This window comes from Bombyx mori, chromosome 8 (genome assembly GCF_030269925.1).
Source record: "Bombyx mori chromosome 8, ASM3026992v2".
In the NCBI taxonomy this organism is placed as follows: Eukaryota; Metazoa; Arthropoda; class Insecta; order Lepidoptera; family Bombycidae; genus Bombyx; species Bombyx mori.
Window position 1 is genome coordinate 3,669,884 of NC_085114.1, and position 19,400 is coordinate 3,689,283.

The 19,400-nt window shown below is 34.2% G+C and overlaps 1 protein-coding gene across 2 annotated transcripts; it reads left to right on the forward strand.

Moving 5' to 3' along the window:
* The first annotated feature begins 262 nt into the window (after positions 1–262).
* Positions 263–18,050, forward strand: LOC101736754 (zinc finger protein 615). 2 transcript variants are annotated; one of them, XM_038012444.2, is made up of 17 exons: positions 263–895; positions 1,204–1,429; positions 1,886–2,175; positions 3,140–3,296; positions 3,871–4,028; positions 4,456–4,599; positions 5,231–5,418; positions 6,106–6,283; positions 6,790–6,993; positions 7,275–7,361; positions 8,291–8,411; positions 9,158–9,225; positions 9,357–9,454; positions 9,898–10,018; positions 12,130–12,321; positions 13,386–13,513; positions 13,861–18,050. In XM_038012444.2, the coding sequence occupies exons 1-17, from the start codon at positions 770–772 to the stop codon at positions 13,976–13,978; spliced, it is 2,604 nt and encodes an 867-aa protein (XP_037868372.1). In that variant the 5' UTR covers positions 263–769; the 3' UTR covers positions 13,979–18,050. The 2 variants fall into 2 exon arrangements, with proteins under 2 accessions (XP_037868372.1, XP_037868371.1); XM_038012443.2 differs by having other exon boundaries at positions 264–895; positions 6,787–6,993.
* The last annotated feature ends 1,350 nt before the right edge of the window (positions 18,051–19,400 follow it).

Here is a 19,400-nt window from a genome sequence, read left to right on the forward strand (position 1 = left end):
AATGTGGTGTAATTAAATCACGTAATTTTTGTTAGTTCTAAAGCGTTTAGGATGAAAAATTCAGCCAATTTAAATAGAAATTAATTCAAAAGTAGAACAGTATGCAGAGAAGTACATTTATTCATAATACCAAAAATCTTTTAGTGAAACTACAGCTTTGATTGATTAGTTATAGGGCTTAAAAAATAAACTAATTTCAAGAATTTTATAAAGTTTGTCTTTGACAAAAAAAAAACTAGAAATTTAAAAGTTTATGCTTCAGTTTTCAAATGACCATAAATAATAAAATGGCGTCAGGTTTTTTGTGTGTGCGATAAATTAATTGTTTTCATAAAAATCTGGATTTTCTCCAATTTTTTTTGACATACGAAAGTGTTTTTTATTTTATATGTAATTATGAAGCTTATAAATGCATATATGACTTCTAATAACGTACTATTTATTGTAAATAATGTGCGTGTCAATGTTCGTTGAAGCGTCGTTGTTCTGGGCCGCCTTTTATATTGGGTTGATTAAACTAATTTAGATGTCGTCTAAAGTTAAGATTCATCGTTATTTACACAGAACACCATCACAAGTTGTAAATTAGTGTTGTTTTCGCTTGATATTCGGCGTCGCTGTCAATGAGTGCGTTTTGCGTGTGTGGTTGTGAGGTCGTACATACATGTTCGCAATGATAAAACTGTCATGAGGACTGTTTACTATCAAATAGTGAATCTGTGTTAGTGCGTTTACATTTCTATGTAGTGAAGTTTATATTGTGGTGAAAATGTGTATGCCAACACCGAACAATGTTTCGGGTTTCGGTTATTCTTGGGGCTTTACGAGTTCCGCGGACCTTACCAAGGGCGATGTCGAAACTCCGAGCAGCCTCAGTTATTCGCTTGGGAGTACGGTAAGGTCTAAATAAAATAAATTAAATAACTGAAGCACTTTAGAGTAAACATTTATTGTGCACTTTAATTTCAAAGTGCATCCTCTCAAAGTTTTAACCATAAGCAAGATTGAATGAAATTAACAACAATCAGCTTTCACTTGAAGTAAATTTTCTAGTTATTTTAATATTTAGCAACAAAAAAAAGCTATTATGAAATTGTGTACTTATATGTGCTATTTTGTTTCAAAATAGGTTTCATTTCAGTAAAGACTTAAAATCATTTTATAAATAAAAACAAATAATCAACAATAAATAAAACATTTCAGGTGTCTCCAGAGACAACACTCACTGTTATGTCTCACAAGACACCGCAAGTCCAAGATAAAGTGGGTGCTGTTGCTGTGGCAGTATCCAACTCGGGGGCTCAAGTCACAAGGGTTGTCACAGCAGGAGCTCCGGTGACGGCCAGGAGAGCTATGTTTGTTCTGAATGAAGCTCCAACCCATACTATAAACAGGGTTTCACAACAAAACCAAACAGCGACAATACATAGTGGGTATTATTAACTGTTTTAAGGCTTACAATCGCTTACTAGTCAGCTTTTTGCTTATTTAGCATTAATTGCTTAAATTCAAATTAAATTTTAATTTTAAGCTTAAATTAGATAAATAAAGTTCTCTGTAAGTATTTAATACAAAATCTACTGACAGTTCTTATTTATCTATTCATACTGCACTCAGTTAAATTGACTCCTAATAACAAAATACTGATTTTATTAATGCAGATATTAGTTTTTTTCTTAGAAAAGAGAAAAATAAACTAAAACTAAAAAGTGAAGAAAATATTAAAAGCATGTTCTGTCAATTTTCTTATAGTTTCATAACAATTTTATAACATGTAAAATATAAAAAAAAGGTTAATTTGACCAATATTGTTAGGTTTCATGTTAATATTTAATAACAATAAACTTATGTGAACCAAATCAATAAAATAAATTATAAATTGCAGCAACAAATTTAACATCAAAGTCGTTTATGACTCCCCTTGGACCACTACAACTGACGGCAGAAGAGTGCAATGAAATTCTAATGAAAAGGGCACTGCAAGCTCAAGGAATAGCGACTCCTGTCATTGATGCATCACAGTTAAACCATACAATACTTAATGGTGGCTTGAAGAGTTTAACCGAAGCGAACAATCAACAGGGTCAAGCAGAAACAATACAAACAACAACAGTACAACAACATCATCTGTTACATACGAAGCAGGAACCTGGAACTACTAATAGTTCACCTAAAGTAAGAATTTTTATTTCTATAGATAGCAACAGTAACCAGTCAAGTATTCCCGATCCTGCGGACAGAATGGAAAGCAGTCGACGTCGCCCAAAACACGTCATCTCGGATCCTTCCGATCTACTAACGGTGCTTCTAGGTACTTCAAGCACCGGTCACCGTTCTCGTCGAACCCGTCGCTCGCGACGAAGGGCTCGACGAGTACATTAACTCTCAGACACAGCCCACTGAGTTTCTCGCCGGATCTTCTCAGTGGGTCGCGATTCCGATCCGGTGGTAGATTCTGCGAAGCACGGCTCTTGCTAGGGTTCGTGTTAGCAACGTCACCAGGTTTGAGCCCCGTGAGCTCATCCACTAGTTAGGGTTACGCTGGAATAGCCTCTCAAGGCTACCAGCTTAAGTAGGAAAAAAAAAGTCAAGTATCCGTTTATCTGACTGACTCAGTTGTGCAGTAATTAGCGGCTCTAGCTATTATTTATATATGAAAATATATTTAAGCATATAGAAGTATATATGTCAGCCTCAGGTACCCATAATACAGGCAATCGTAATTTGGGGCTGGATGACAGTGTGTGATTTGTTCCCAGTGATTAGTTATTTATTGTTTATCTCGTTGATCAAAGATCAGACTTCCCTGTAATTATTTCTTAGGAAGCTTTGATGTTCACGATATATAATTGTAGTCACCATATGAATGTCTTCTTATTTTATTGTTATCCCTATCTAACCGTTGGTAGACTAAGGTGCTACAACTATGTGCGGAAGGGTAGGTGAGCTCACAGGCTCAACTGAGAGAACTGAGAGAATTTGCTAACACTAGACCTAGTAAGTTCAGTGCTTTGCTCAGGAATCGTAGCTCACTGAGTAGATCCGATGCGAAACTCAGTGAAATGAGTACTAATAAATATCTTCAGATATTTCGATCATTATTGAATTTAAGTTATCAAGTAATAATGTTTCTTTTCAGGCTGTATACTCACAGACAGAGATGATCAATGCAAATACAATAATGACGACAACAGCACCACCTCCTGCTGTTAAAGAGAGGCCATATTCATGTGACGAATGTGGAAAATCATTCTTGTTGAAACACCATCTCACAACACATGCAAGGGTTCACACCGGTCAGTAAATATGTTGTAAAATTTGTAAGAAGAGCAATGTCATTTTATGATTTGTTAAAAAGTATACAGTAGAAGTATTTTGTTAGATCTAAAATGGATAAGGTTCTATCTATCTTTACAAAATTGCATTATTTTGTAGTTTTAGGCACTGGACTATTAACAAAAAACGGCACTAGACTACAACTGTTAACACAAATCTAAAATGTTTCTTATAACTAAAGTGGTCACATAGATAGTAATGAATATTTTTAATAATTTGGGTATAAAAATAATTATAATTTACGGTGTTCCTTTATCAAAATGACTTGTAACAAGGTTAAAATTATACAATACCCATAAAACTTAATGATTGTCTTAAGATTTATGAATTTTTGCTAACCCTTATTCACTAATTAAATGAAGAAGTATCATAATGTGAAGAATAATATAAAGAAGTATTATATTGCCATGAATACATACAATGGTGAACATTTCTTAATATGTATAACAAAGATTAGTGATCATTGACATTTTTATTTCTAATTAATAATTCTTAAAGAGCAGAAAATTAAGAACGAATTTAATTGTTACCTAGGTGAAAGACCTCATGTGTGCGCTCATTGTGGCAAAGCATTTGCAAGAAAGCATTGTTTGAACACACATTTGTTGCTGCATTCAGCTGACCGACCTTACAGATGTCATGAGTGCAAAATGGCCTTTACACTTAAACATCATCTTGTAACACATTCTAGGGTGAGTACAGTTTAAAAAATTGCTAAAATTGTTCAATAAAAAGTAGACATGTAAATTGGGTATATGGATATTTCATTAATTATATCGACGCTTGAAAGGCAAACGTGACTAAGTGACAATGCTTGAACTTTACAGTAGACTAATTTAAAGTTGAAATACCTGAAAACAAAATTTATTTTAACGAATCTAGCCGTAGTAGAATCTAGCTAGTAGCTGTAGGATTGAAATTATTTTGATAGACCTAGAAATATATTTTTTTTGCGCATCGAATATGGTTATTGCCTATCATTAATGTACAAAGCAGTTATTGTCGCTTAGTCATGTTTGCCTTTCAAGCGTCAATATCCTTTAAAAGGAAATTTGCTCAATAAAAAGTATTCATGTAAATTGGGTATATGGATATTTCATTAATTGTATCCCTTAAAAGGTACACAGTCGAGATCGTCCATTTGTATGTGGTGAATGTGGGCGAGGATTTCCTTTGAAACGGCATCTGGTGACGCATAGCAAGTATCATGCCGGAGAACGACCCTATGTTTGTACTGAATGTGGAGAGAGCTTTGCTCACAAGGTAAGTACATATTTACCATACATATCCACTACCAAAAAAATATAACGGTTATCATTTTTTCATCCAGATGGTGAAATATGCCTTTGACTGCGTTTGCTTGAAACTATAAAAATATTTCAGAAATCTAACTATAGATCAACTGAGAGACAAGACACATAAAACCTCACCCTTTGTAATATGTGTTTGAATAGATATGAAAAACTAGTATTGATTTAGTGATTTTTATAAAGTCATAGCAGATTCCACAAATGAAGTAAACAAAGGATCAGCTTCACTAACTCATAGTTACTTTTTTGTTTTGGTGACTGATTGAATATTATTGTTGGTGCATTATGAGTTTTCTATAGAGCTCAGAGATTGCTTTCTGACATTATTCCTCGTCGCGAATTAACCCACAGACACAGCCTACTGAGTTTCTCGCCGGATCTTCTCAGTGGGTCGCGTTTCCGATCCGGTGGTAGATTCTGCGAATCACGCGCACTTGCTAGGGTTCGTGTTAGCAACGTCATCAGGTTTGAGCCCCGTGAGCTCGCCTACTAGTTAAGGTGACGCTGATATAGCCTCTCAAGACTATCAGCTTAGGTAGGAAAAAAAAACAGCAATATATAGACGTGGTGTTGTTTCCTTCCAGGAGCACCTAGTGATGCACAGCCGGTTCCACGGGTCGCTGTCGCCGTTCGTGTGCGGCGACTGCGGGGCCGCGTTCGCCCGCAAGTTCCAGCTGGTGAACCACGGGCGCGTGCACGGCCGCGTGCCGCACGCCTGCCCCGTCTGCGGGAAGGAGTTCCTGCAGAAACGGACGCTTGTCGCGCACTTGAAGTTAGTTATCTTCTACTGTGGACTTGTTTCTCAGTCATGCATTCCAGAGTGAAGGGTTTTTACTACACGATGTTATTCCTTTATCGTGGAAGTGAACATTTGCCAAGTACGTATTTCATTAGAAAAAGCTGGAGCAGCAGCGCTACAACACTATTGAGACGACCTCATGGCTATGGGCCCCAGTAACCACTTGACAATGCGGCCGTGAACACTTCCCATCCTTACCAAATCCATCTCCAATCTAATCTCTAAAAAAAAATTATCAATTGTATTTTTGCTATCCCACTTTTCGAACCAGAATACATGACAGTAAATAAATATAAATAAATAAATATTTACTAACAATCACGCCACGTTAACTGGTCCCGTGATAAGTTCGTAAAGAACTTGTGTTACAGGTACCAGATAACGGAAATAAATGTAAGATTTTTATTATACATATACATATATTTAATATACATCCATAACCCTGGAAAAGACATTTATATTTATCATACAAATATCTTCCCTTGGCGGGATTCGAACCCGCGACCCCCTTGTGTAGTGACCGTGTCACTTACCACTACACCAGACGGCCGTTGTGTGCGACAGTGTTGTGGTAAAAGACCTTTTACACATTATAACCAGTATTGAAGATTCATGCTAGGGGAATTTTTGGTAAGAAAATAACTCACTTCACTCTTATAGAATACACACTGGAGAAGGAGTAGTCGCGTGCATAGAATGCGGCGAGGCGTTCAAGAGTAAAACCGATCTGTATCAGCACTGTAAGATGTCGAGGCATTGTTTATCCACGTCAACGCCATCGCAACAACAACAAACGACGGTCATCAAACAAGACGATTTTAAACCACAAATTGTACAGGTACACCATATTTTTTACTTTATATGATTTGTTCAATGAATCAACCAACCAATCAATCAATGTATGAAGTCCAAATGGACTATTCGTTCATGCAAACATAGAGTTACCTGTTGTGTTTGATTGATAAAAAAAATTGCCATTTATTGGGCATTGGAGTGAGAGGTCTTGATAGAATTAGTGTATTTATACTGCTTATAATGAAGGATTTCTGGGGCTGAAGAAATTAATAATTAAATTCAAGAGCGTGTAGGGAAAATAATCGCATACAGAAAATCAGGATGAAATACTTTGCGGTAGTGATAAAGAATAAAAATTATTATATAATTTTGTTACTATCAAAGAAATCATCTAAAATGAAGATATGTAGTTTGAGATATTTAATTAATTAAGATATAAAATGACACTAATAGCTATATGTTTAAAAAAATAGATCAGACTACACTACAACTAGAAATGGTATTATTTGACAGTAGTGACACAACATTTGGTTTACTTCCCAATAGCAGCAGCAGCAGCAACAACAGCAGCAGCAGCAACAGCAGCAGCAGCAACAACAACAACAACAACAACAGCAGCAGCAACAACAGCAGCAACAGCAACAACAACAACAGCAGCAGCAGCAACAACAACAGCAACAAAGACAAGTGCAACAGCAGCAGCCACAGACTATAGTTATAGAGCAAGATGATTTCAAACCACAGATTGTTCAAGTAAGCGAATCATTGATAATACTAAAATATGAATCCACGTAATAATGTTGAACTGAATTTTTCACCACAGTAGAATAAATAAAGTGTCTTAATATTATCATTCTTATAATTTGTGAAATGATTTAAATAGTACCAAATATCCAATGTTTAATCAACACAACTGTTAAGACCTAAATACGATTCGGTTCAACCACTAAATTGGCCAAATGAATGAGAAAAGACTATAATATGTGTTGCAACTGTCGTATTTTCTGTTTGTATATTAATGTTTCATTTTATAGGTGATCGGCACCGATGGGCACCTCGTCGCGGAGAAAGCGTCTCCCGGATACGGCTGTCCTGAATGCGGGTCCTGCTTCAACACAAAGGTAAAATCAAACTTTGAATGTGGTTTAACTTTTCAATATTTACATAAATATTTTACAGGCAGATTCTTAGATTTTATTGTGTGTATTCAGATGACACGAAAAATTTAATTTATTTATAGATTAGCATATGAATCTCTTAATAAACTTATTGTGGATTTATAAGTAACGGATAAAGGCGTTTCCATGCCACCTTAATTATAAATTATACAAGCTAATTCGGAACCAGAACATTTCACATTCAGCAGCTTGAAGCTAGAATTTTCGAATTTCTAGTAATTAGTGTTTTTAACTGACAGTATGAGAAACATGTACAGAAATGTTACCTGTTAAATGCTCAACCATTATCTACGTGTTATTAGTCTCATAGTTATTACCGATTCAAATCTGACGGTATTTTGTCACTACAGAAAGTTGGATCTTTCACTTGTGAATTTACTTGAATTTAATTATTTATTTCTCCACTATTTAATGGATGTTATTATACATATAGAACTTCCTCTTCAATCACTCTATCTATAAAAAAAAAAAAACGCATCAAAATCCGTTGCGTTTTTTTTTTTTTTTTATTGCTTAGATTGTTGGACGGGCTCACAGCCCACCCGGTGTTAAGTGGTTACTGGAGCCCATAGACATCTACAATGTAAATGCGCCACCCACCTTGATTCTAAGGTCTCAGTATAGTTACAACGGCTACCCCACCCTTCAAACCGAAACGCATTACTGCTTCACGGCAGAAAATAGGCAGGGCGGTGGTACCTACCCGTGCGGACTCACAAGAGGTTCTACCACCAGTGAAAGTAGCGTAGTTTTAAAGATTTAAGCTTACATAGGGACAGAGAAAGCGAGTTTGTTTTATACTATGTAGTGATTATAATCTAAGAGTAGAGCAGAGTGAGGAGAGCGAGACGTGATCGTTGCGGCTGTTCCAGGAGGCGCTGTCGCTGCACGTGCGTCTGCACGCCGGGGACCGCGTGTGCGTGACGGACCTGTGCGCGCTCACCGCCTCGCTGCAGCCCGGCATCGTCGCCGCCGCGCAGCAGAACACGCACAGTCAGTAGCCCACCCGCATAGTATCCGTACTGCTCACCGACGCTCACACGCATCTGTGACGTCAGGGACATTGCTGAACCTTTGCCCGCAAGACTTGTGCAAATCTATACTAATATAAAAATCTATAGTGGCTTTTACGGATGTTTTTTTATTTTTTTATTTTTTTTATTACCTAGATGGCTGGACGAGCTCACAGCCCACCTGATGTTAAGTGGTTACTGGAGCCCATAGACATCCACAACGTAAATGCGCCACCCACCTTGTCCGTTATAACTACTGAGCCGTGCATCCGATTGACTTGAAACTCGGTATTAATGTATAAAATACATGTACTTGATGGATAGACTAGTATTTATATGAGTGTTGGACTACACCAGTTGCGGGGGCGTTAATGATGAGAATCTTTGTGGGGTCGACAAATAATAATGTTAATTTTAAAGGCCCAGCAAAGCGGACGGGTACAGCTAGTTTATTAATAATTTTAAATCAATAACTTGAAAAGGAAGAAATTTCATATTTTTAACATGGCTCAGAATCGGATAACAATGTAATGAAATACACAAAAATAACAGACATCGTGTTATTGAGTTCGGTAAAAAGTTAGCTTACTGATCAATCTAATTTCGACTTCAGACAACACTTATTTTAAATTTATAATAATTTGTTTATATCGCAGTATAATTGTAGATTTGTAATATATGTGTTGAGCTAAATTAAACATAATAATTTTGATCATATTGTTTCAGGTCAACCGATCCATTTAATATCGACAACAAATCCCAGTAATGTTGTACACACGCAAGTCATTACAACGGTGAGAATCATCAAAATATACTCGTATTAAAATAATAATTCCGAGAAGAGTTTCAAAACGTCACGCTTACGAATTGTAATTTGAAAACAGTAATTGGATCTCACTTGTGTTTCGGAACTTCTTTCTTTCAGAATCATCCGGTAACCACTCCGCGGCCGAAGATACACTTCTGCAACGATTGCAGTAAAGGCTTCGCAGCTAAACACGGCTTGCTGGCGCATCAGAGGAGGTGAACATACACTCGATTCTATTCCCTAACTATTCCTCGTGTCATAAATTAGTACTAGGGCCTTCCGTAGCTAGTGTACAGCTCTATGGGCAACTTAGACTATAATTAAATATGCAATTTCGAAAACGACACATGTCGAATATTTTGTCAAATACGTTTTTTCATATACACGTAGTTTTGAGGCTTACCAACACCCATTTTATAATAATTCCAGTAATTTTCAATTGCGAATTAACACTAAAATATATCTCAAAAGTTAAGATTTTAATTTTTACACTGCTTTAGATAATAATCAATTTTTTTCATTTCCTGAAAATTTTACATTTTCAGAGATGTGCCCTTTTCGAAATTGCATATTCAATTTAAAATGAAATAACAAATCGTATTCAGTGACGGTGTTAGTGTGTCAATATGCTTATAAAAGTTTGCTATTATTACGTCAGGCATCCAGAAGGCAGCTGTACGTTGAGGACGCACGTTTGTGGCCAGTGCGGGAAGGCTTTCTTCCAGAAGAACCATCTGATGTTACATCAGAGGCAACACATGGACCTGCCTTCTAGATCGGTTTGTATTGTATTTTCTTAACAAGAAATAGGCCACCTATCCTGATATCACTAGGTGGGATTCGGACAGTACACATATTCGTGTTGATGTTGGTTTTGCCTAAACATTTCAACGCTCTGCTAGATTCGTAGCTTATAAATTGTAAAATCAGACTAGCTATTATTTCAATAATAGCTATATACAATATATATATAATTTATAAGTCCTTCAGGACTGAGTTATAATAGTCTAGTCGACAAGTTAAAAATGGTGTTAATTCGACATACTACTGCTAAAATTATGTGGTTTAGCTCATTCGATTCGGAATAATGTCTAGACCATTGTGCTAAAAAATTGAATTAGCACATAAAAAATTCCAAAAGTTATTAACAATTAAACACCTTCAAAAAATAGCGTTTCATTTATGGCTTATTGTCCGTAAACTATAAACATTTTCGAAATTTGAAAAAAAGATCCTTAAAGAGGAGGAAATTTAGTAAAAAAAAGTTCCAACTCCCGGAACTGTAGCTCCATTATTTATAATTTTAATTTAACGCTGAAAATAGCCCGCCGCGCGCCATTGTTAGGTTGCGCGCACGGCCTCGAAAGCGAGTACGTCACTTAAAAAATTTTTTTTCAAGTACTTAAAGTTAATTGAAAAATCTAAAAAAATTATTGCATAATCTAAACACTTTAGAAAATTTATTCCCGTTGGAATTTTTTATAAAAACATATTTTTCAATATTCTAGACGATTGTTAATTAAGAAAAAAATTTCCAATTTCCATCATCCTTCTAAACTAAAAAAAATGTTTAAATAATTACCTTAAAATTATTTCGCTTCGTGGACCTCTTCTTATAAATATATTAAACAAGATTGCGACGTCTAAGTTATGAAATTGTTAATATTTTGTTAATAATATTTTTTTTAAGTTAACAAAAAAGAAAAAGCACAATTATGTTGTAAAGATTTATTTTTTCTTTATTTACTATTATATTTTCGTTTTTATGTCAATAAAAGACATCTTTTAATAAAATATATACTATATAATAAAATATATAATAAAAACGAAAATATAATAATAAATAAAGAAAAAAAATATCTTTACAACATAATTGTTCTTTTTCTTTTTTGTTAACTTAAAAAAATTATTATTAACAAAATATTAACAATTTCATAACTTAGACGACGCAATCTTGTTTAATATATTTATAAGAAGAGGTCCACGAAGCGAAATAATTTTAAGGTAATTATTTAAACATTTTTTTTAGTTTAGAAGGATGATGGAAATTGGAAATATTTTTTCTTAATTAACAATCGTCTAGAATATTGAAAAATATGTTTTTATAAAAATTTCCAACGGGAATAAATTTTCTAAAGTGTTTAGATTATGCAATAATTTTTTTAGATTTTTCAATTAACTTTAAGTACTTGAAAAAAAATTTTTTAAGTGACGTACTCGCTTTCGAGGCCGTGCGCGCAACCTAACAATGGCGCGCGGCGGGCTATTTTCAGCGTTAAATTAAAATTATAAATAATGGAGCTACAGTTCCGGGAGTTGGAACTTTTTTTTACTAAATTTCCTCCTCTTTAAGGATCTTTTTTTCAAATTTCGAAAATGTTTATAGTTTACGGACAATAAGCCATAAATGAAACGCTATTTTTTGAAGGTGTTTAATTGTTAATAACTTTTGGAATTTTTTATGTGCTAATTCAATTTTTTAGCACAATGGTCTAGACATTATTCCGAATCGAATGAGCTAAACCACATAATTTTAGCAGTAGTATGTCGAATTAACACCATTTTTAACTTGTCGACTAGACTATAAAGTCAGGGCACTATATCTATAGTTATACAGTTATTGATCGAGCCATTTTTCCCCCAGATTTTACAGTAAACAGTCAGTTAGACCGTTTTTTTTTTTATTTCTATATTTATCTTCAATCTGTTATATAGCCATAATTAGATGTGTTCCAAGGGGTTCGAGTTGTGGATTATATTACATTAAATGTCATCAATTTTATTACAGTAGTAAATTTAATTTCTTCAGTCTAAGTTTAAAATTTAAAGGTCTAAGCTTAAAGTTAGACCGTTAGATCATAATTTATAATAATATAATATGTTTTATCAGAGTCAACAACAAGCTAATCAGCAAGCGCAACAGGAAGCCCAGCAAGCAGCGCAACAAGCCGCCCAACAAGCAGCACAACAAGCTGCCCAACAAGTTCAGCAGCAACAACAACAACAACACCAACAGCAAGTTCAACATCAAAATGCTTTAGAACTAGACCAGGATCACACACAACCAACACACATACAAGTTGTGAGTATTGCGTTTTTATTTTTATTTTTTTATTGCTTAGATGGGTGGACGAGCTCACAGCCCACCTGGTGCTAAGTGGTTACTGGAGCCCATAGACATCTACAACGTAAATGCGCCACCCACTTTGAGATATAAGTTCTAAAGTCTCAAGTACATTTACAATTAGCAGAAATTGATGTTGATTGTACTATTTGCATTAGCAGTAGTAGTAACTAGTTACTAGGGCTGAAGAATGAACTATGTGATATGTATAGAAATGAAAAAAGCAAAATTTTAAATAAGATTGCAGTTGCTGACCGTCTTGTGTGGCTGCCTGGGCTTGTCCTGCCTAATTCTGCCTCGAAGAAGCTACTTCCGCGGTCCTAAAGTGTATATATTTTATTACTATATTCACATGTACAGAGCTATAATATATTTTATGCGATTTTTGTTAAAACTAAAATGAATTTGAGAAAATCCATTTTTGAATAGTTATTAATGAGATGAAACTCCTTTTACTGATGAAATTTAAAGTTGTAGTTTAAATATTATCATTTTATTTCTTTAGTCGCGAAGAACTATAAAATTGTAATAAGATATTGAATTTTCTAACACTTCTCCTGAAAAATTACATAATTTGCATAAGTTATGTTATAGCATCGTATGTGCGAATATTATGTTTTAGGCTGCATACTCCTTCAATGTGAATTTAAAAAAGTAACCTTATAGACCGTTACTCTTGACGACAGTCATGGTATATCTACCTGTTATTTCATTATTGCACATCGTAGTTCAGTTTATATTGAGATCGTGCTTATAGTAGAAAAGCTGTCTTGACATCTACGTTTTACGTCGTCATAGTCAGTAAAGATTATAACTTAAAATCAGGACCATAAGATCAATAGTATCAGTGAAAACCAGGCGAAATTTTTGTAGCTACACACACCCAACTTTAGTATCTAGAACATACCTATCCTTTTTATTCCGATTATACGTTTTTAAACTACATTGTTATAACATAAACAACAACAAGAGGTTTAATCCTACATAATTATTCAAATTGTATATAACAAAACGTTTTCCAGGTGACGAATCGTTCGGGGCAAGTCATCGGTAACCAGATAGTGGTGGGGGGAGGCAGACGTACCTTGGTCACGCCGCATCTACAGCTGGTCACCAGGGACAAACATCATGCACACGCGCGTCACGCCAGGTCCCTACTCGCTACCCTATCAACACACGATTATACTTAATCATCACGATATATCTTAAAAGACGATATAATCTTGTATACCGGTAGCCAGCGGCTTCGCTCTGCCCTTGGCATTGCTGAAGTTCATGGGCGACGGTAACCACTCACCATCAGGTGGGCCGTGTGCTCGTCTGCCAACAAGGACAATAAAAAAAAAACCGCCATCTTCACTGCTTGGAATACTTACTGTCTGAGATACCCAATTTAACCTTAACTATGTTTTTTGACTAAACTACTTTTTCCGTAATTGCTCATAACGTTAGTGTCAGATCTGCACCTTATATAGAATGAAATTTTTCATTTCACAGTGACGTCAAAGAAGTTGGTGGCTTGGTGCTCTCAGCTGGTCGAGGCACTGGACTAATCAAATATGAAATCTCCATTCCACCTCCAACGTCAGTAGTTCAAGTACAACAGCTGGACTGAGTAAAGCCAGAGCCCGATGGAACCTTTCTCTTGTTCAAGAAGTGAAACATTCTGTAGGGCTCTTAAATGAAACCAAGCATGAAACTTCCAACCAAGTATGGTAGAGGCGGGCCACCATCGAAATGTTTGACGAAGTTAAGAAGGCGAATATCGTGGACCGTAGAGATCAGAACGGATATTGCAAAGAACAGACTTTGGCGGAGGGACGTTTCATGGCAACGATCCGCCCTCACCGCACACACCTTGGTAATGATGTGAAGTTGAAATCTGAAGTTCCTAATGATAATGGAATCTACGATGGAATTGTTACAATGGATCTGGAATGGACAGTGAAGTGAATTAATTGTGGTCATGTAATAAATGTTGTTAGATTGACGAAATGATAATATGATTGTAATGTCTTCCGTCTCTTGAAAGCATTTTTCTCATATAGAACCTCAAAGTGATCTTGTGTTTTAAATATAGCGTCTATTAGAAGTGAAAAAAAAAAGTTGAGTTACAAAATGTCTTCCCATTACTGAACGTTAAACATCACAATCTGAAAATTTTTGATTCAATTGTAGACTAGTCAAGTTACAATAAACAAGGAACTGCCAAAAATTATTAAAAAAATCCGTTGAGTCTTAATGGCTTTAAGTGTATACTTGTACAGTGTAAAATAAAAGTTTCATGTAAAATCTAAAATGTACTGATTAATATATGGATATCTTTTTGTAACGAATAGTTTTGATTGTATCTCAGATCGGAAATTCAGTTTGTTTGGGAGAAATTAAACTTTGTCGGAGTTTGTATTAAAAAACTAGAATGTGGTAAAAAGAATAGTTAAAATTTTTTAGATGCATTATTTTTCTAAGTATTGTTCTTCTCAATTTTACCTGAAACGGAATGCACGTCCACAGATTAACTTAACATTGACTAGAAGAATTAAATGAAAACTACTTAAAAGGCAATAAATGTTCACGAGTTGTGTAAATAATGTTCTAAAAGTTAGAACTTTTGTACAGTGTTCATTGTAGATATTATGTATAAGGCGTAGTCTTAGTATATAGTCTTGTGTACATATCATAGATAGATTTTTCCTTTTTTTTTTTTTCGTATTATTTTAACGGTCCTGAAATCCGTTTATCTATAACATGTACAATCTCTTTAGGATACGGCATTTAAGTTTTGTTATCGTTTTTAGGGTATTAATAGTGGTTTTTCATTTTCGTTCAGTGTTGCAAGCCGATAAAATTTTGGGGCTGCCAATGTCGTATTTTTTATTTTTGTAATATCTTCTATTAGGAGTACTTGCGAGTACACGAATAGCTTACAGTAAAATTGTGTTAGGTGCTTGGATGGGTTATAAAATTTGTGTTTTATGTTTATCGAATAGCAGTGTTCATAGTTTACTTCGTTTTAAAAGAAATAACAGTCTTATTACTATCAATAGGCTGTTAATTTTTGTGTGGTACAATTTACTGTTAACACAAAGATACAGTATAGGTTTATTTTTTTTTGAAAAAACGGATAAGTATTTGTATTTGTGCAATGAAATTCTGTTAAAAATAAATATTTATAAGAGAAATGATCTGAATTAAATTGGTTATCGACTGGGACATATTAGGACATTTGGTAATGAATAAAAATTTAGGTTATGTTTAAATAAAATGGTTTACATATTTAATATTATTTTTATTATAATTTGGCTTTCGATGGGAAAAATACAAAATATTGTAAATTCGAACACAATTTTAAATACAGTACAATATATAGGACTTTTAGTCCAATTTGTCTAAGATAATGTTCACTAAATGTGTTCATAAGTAATAACGATTATTAGCAGTCCATTGACAGTGTCGGTAACACGAGTCGCGGTTGTGATAGCAATAGCTGAGCGTATCTTGTATTCGAACTTAATCATTAAACTATTATAAATAAAAGTGATATTTGCTTCGCCGTTCGAATTACAGGCATGTGCAGTAAGTACATCGTCCCTGAAGGGAAAACGGGAGTAGGCTGTCCATAAGTTTTGAAAAGCGTGGACATTCCTACGACTAGCAACCATAAAATGCAACCTCTTGTGAATTTTCTCATGCATTTTCGGTGCCTCCTACAAACGGGTTACTGGAGCCCATAGACATCTACAACGTAAATGCGCCACCCACCTTGAGATATAAGTTCTAAGGTCTCAAGTATGGTTACAACGGCTATCCTACCCTTCAAACCGAAACGCATTACTGCTTCACGGCAGAAATAGGCAGGTAACCTACCCGCGCGGACTCACAAAAGACATCCTACCACCGGTAATTACGCAAATTATAATTTTGCGGGTTTGATTTTTATTACACGATGTTATTCCTTCACCGTGGAAATCAAACGTGAACATTTGTTGAGTACGTATTTCATAAAAAAAAAATTGGTACCCGCCTGAGATTCGAACACCAGTGCATCGCTCAACACGTATGCACCGGACGTCTTATCCTTTAGGCCATGACGACTTCAAAAGTTTGTAAAAGTCGAACGGCGAGGTCCACAAATATTTGCGTTAATCGAAATACAAACTTACAATTTACTATATTAATCTTAATGACATTAAGAAGTTTTTGAATCTGCTGGTGTGCTCGCGTTGTGATGCGTTCTTTTCAATCAAAAGGTAGGTTCGAGATTGATTACGTAACATTAAATTTTTGTGTAAATGTGCCTAACGTGTAAGTACTCGAATATGTTTGTTCACTTGTGTTGACTGTTGGCGACAATGGTTCGTTCTAACTGCGTGCTCGTTTGCCGGCTTGAGTTAATTAACAATCAAAATTTGTAAAAATTAAAATTAAATAATATATTTATTTATTTAATATATGAAATCATTGAATGAAGAAACGCAATTATTGCTAGTTCTAGTCTGTGATAGAAAAAATATGAAACTGCCGTCAAGTGTCCTGGTGATGAAAGCGTTTATTAAACACCATTCGTTTTTAACTACCAAGAATAAACAGACAATATAGATTAGTTAACAGATTGTAGATAAAATTTAAGTTTTCAGAAATCCTGCTGAAAACTATGGACACCCGAGTACGCCGTTCGAGTTTTGAATTTGAATTTTAATGTTGGTCAAATAATTGAGTTTTCAATGAGAACTGTTTGAAAATGCTTTTTTTTTAATTCTTCGTTGTGGATGCGTTGAGTATCTATACTTGGAACACATTATGCTTATTATTTTTGGTAATTAAAAATATCTGGTGTATATTTAAATGTGAGGTGTAATAATATGTGTATTGCTCTCGTTTTTCTGGGAAGCTATGGTTAGTATAAACCACTATATTATCCTGAACTTAATAAAATAAAACGAAATAGGCATTTGAAATTCGGTCGATTTTTGTGATCAGAATCAGTTTTGATGTTTTCTAATATAATATTAGGGAATATATCATAATTCAGTTATGTAATGATCAATTAAAACCTTTTATGTACCTATCCTATAATTTTTAAAACAGAAACTGCGTAATGTTATACAAAATGTAGGTATTTCTTAAGTTAGTCTAAATCATTGTAATAAATGTTTTTTTTAAATCATTTTGTATACAATTCAGAACGATATATGTTTACTTCAGCTAGACTGAACTGACATTTCCGGTTATACTTTTTTTTTATTGTAAAAAAAAACCTAAGCCTGGTTGACATTTGTAAATGACAAAAAGTAAATGTCAAATCGATTTTGATCGACAATATTTATTTGAAAATGGAATGCATTTGTTATAAATTGACATATTACATTGATTTCGAAGGAGGTTTTTTTAAGCGCCTTATTCTTGAATTCAGAGGTATAGTGGTTTATATTTAAGAGATGAATAATATGCAGGTGCCTGTGCGTTCTTCGCTTTACAGTATTAAACAGAAAAAGAATTATTAAGAAATAATTAATACAAAAAAAAATATAGTTTCATATTTTTAACATATTATTCTTTTTTTTCATTTTTGTTTTTCTTTATAGCCCATTGTATCTTGAGCTGTACGCCATTTACTTAAGTGTAAATATTATAGTGAATATCTATAATTTTTTATATTAAATGGAAATATACATAATTATAATCGACTTTTTGTTTTCATTTTATGTTTGTTACCTGCTTACCATAGTAATTTAAAATACTTTTACGTTTGAATATCGTGTTTATTTACCTTAATTTTATTTATTTTCAAAAACTACATAGTTACAGACATTGTTTTTATAAAATTCTAATACTTGCCAAAGAGAACAAGTTCATTCCACAAATGGTAAATAAAACATCACCCTTAATTTTATTCGAGAATAAGGTTGGGGCTTATCTAACACCTCCCCTAGGGGTGGGGAGCTCGTAGGAAGTTCGGCCCCAGCCCGAAAAAAAATTACTTAACCCCTGGATCTAAGACCCAGTTTCAGTAAGAATTATTTACCCTTCTTTACATTTTGTTGTCAACCAAACACGCCTTTGAGAAAGCGACAGTAAATCAATTGCAAATTACTCAATAACCTTATCTTAACAATATTAATCAGTAGAATAATTGCAAACAAAAGATATCTTATCTTGCTATAAAAAGTCAATAGTAATTTTAATCTTCCTATTTTTTTAATATATTTATCTTAATAAATTGTAGTTATTCAAACGAAAAGCTCTCAGATAGCCCTCTATATTTTACAATGTCTCCGTGAACGTCTGAAAGTTTTTTAAGTAATGGCCCCGTGATATTTGGTCGCGGCAAGCAATGAACTAAAAAAAAAAACTTTGTGAGTAATGTTTTCGTATAAAAATCGAGTCCTTCAATTATCCCAATAGCTTGGAAGTTTCACTCCCAGTCCTCGGGGTCATATAAATTGGAATGCGTTCCACAGTAAAATCAAATTGTTTTCGGTTCTATGTACGTACATCGTTTTCAAAAGATTGTGATCGAACCAGCTGATACACGCTGTAAAGGATATTGGAATTCGTTCTGTTATAAAACGTAATACTGGAATATACGGAGCGCTTACTTAAGATTCTTCGACTTTTGAAATCATAAGTCTTCTTATCGATTTGATGTCATTCGCATTTTGACAACTTCCAAAGAGTATTTTATATATATATTTTATATGATTTACATCGGCAGCTCGAAATGTCATATTGCTAAAACAATAATTCGGTTATTAAATCAAACTCTTCGAGTCAGATAGGTATTTCGTAGGTATACGAATTTAAACATAAAATAATTCACATTTTTCTGTAGTTCGACACATAGATAATATAGGTACATAAACTAGTTATAGATAAGCAACTCAAGCACTTGACAAAAATGTTTACGGGCGTCGGCCACTAGATGGCTTTGTTTCGATTAGTTTTTTCATTGCTCCTGTAGACGGCAGTAAAATATTACCTATCCTATATTTTATTTTTAATGAAGGGCTTTGTAAATTTTCAGAAACCACTAATTG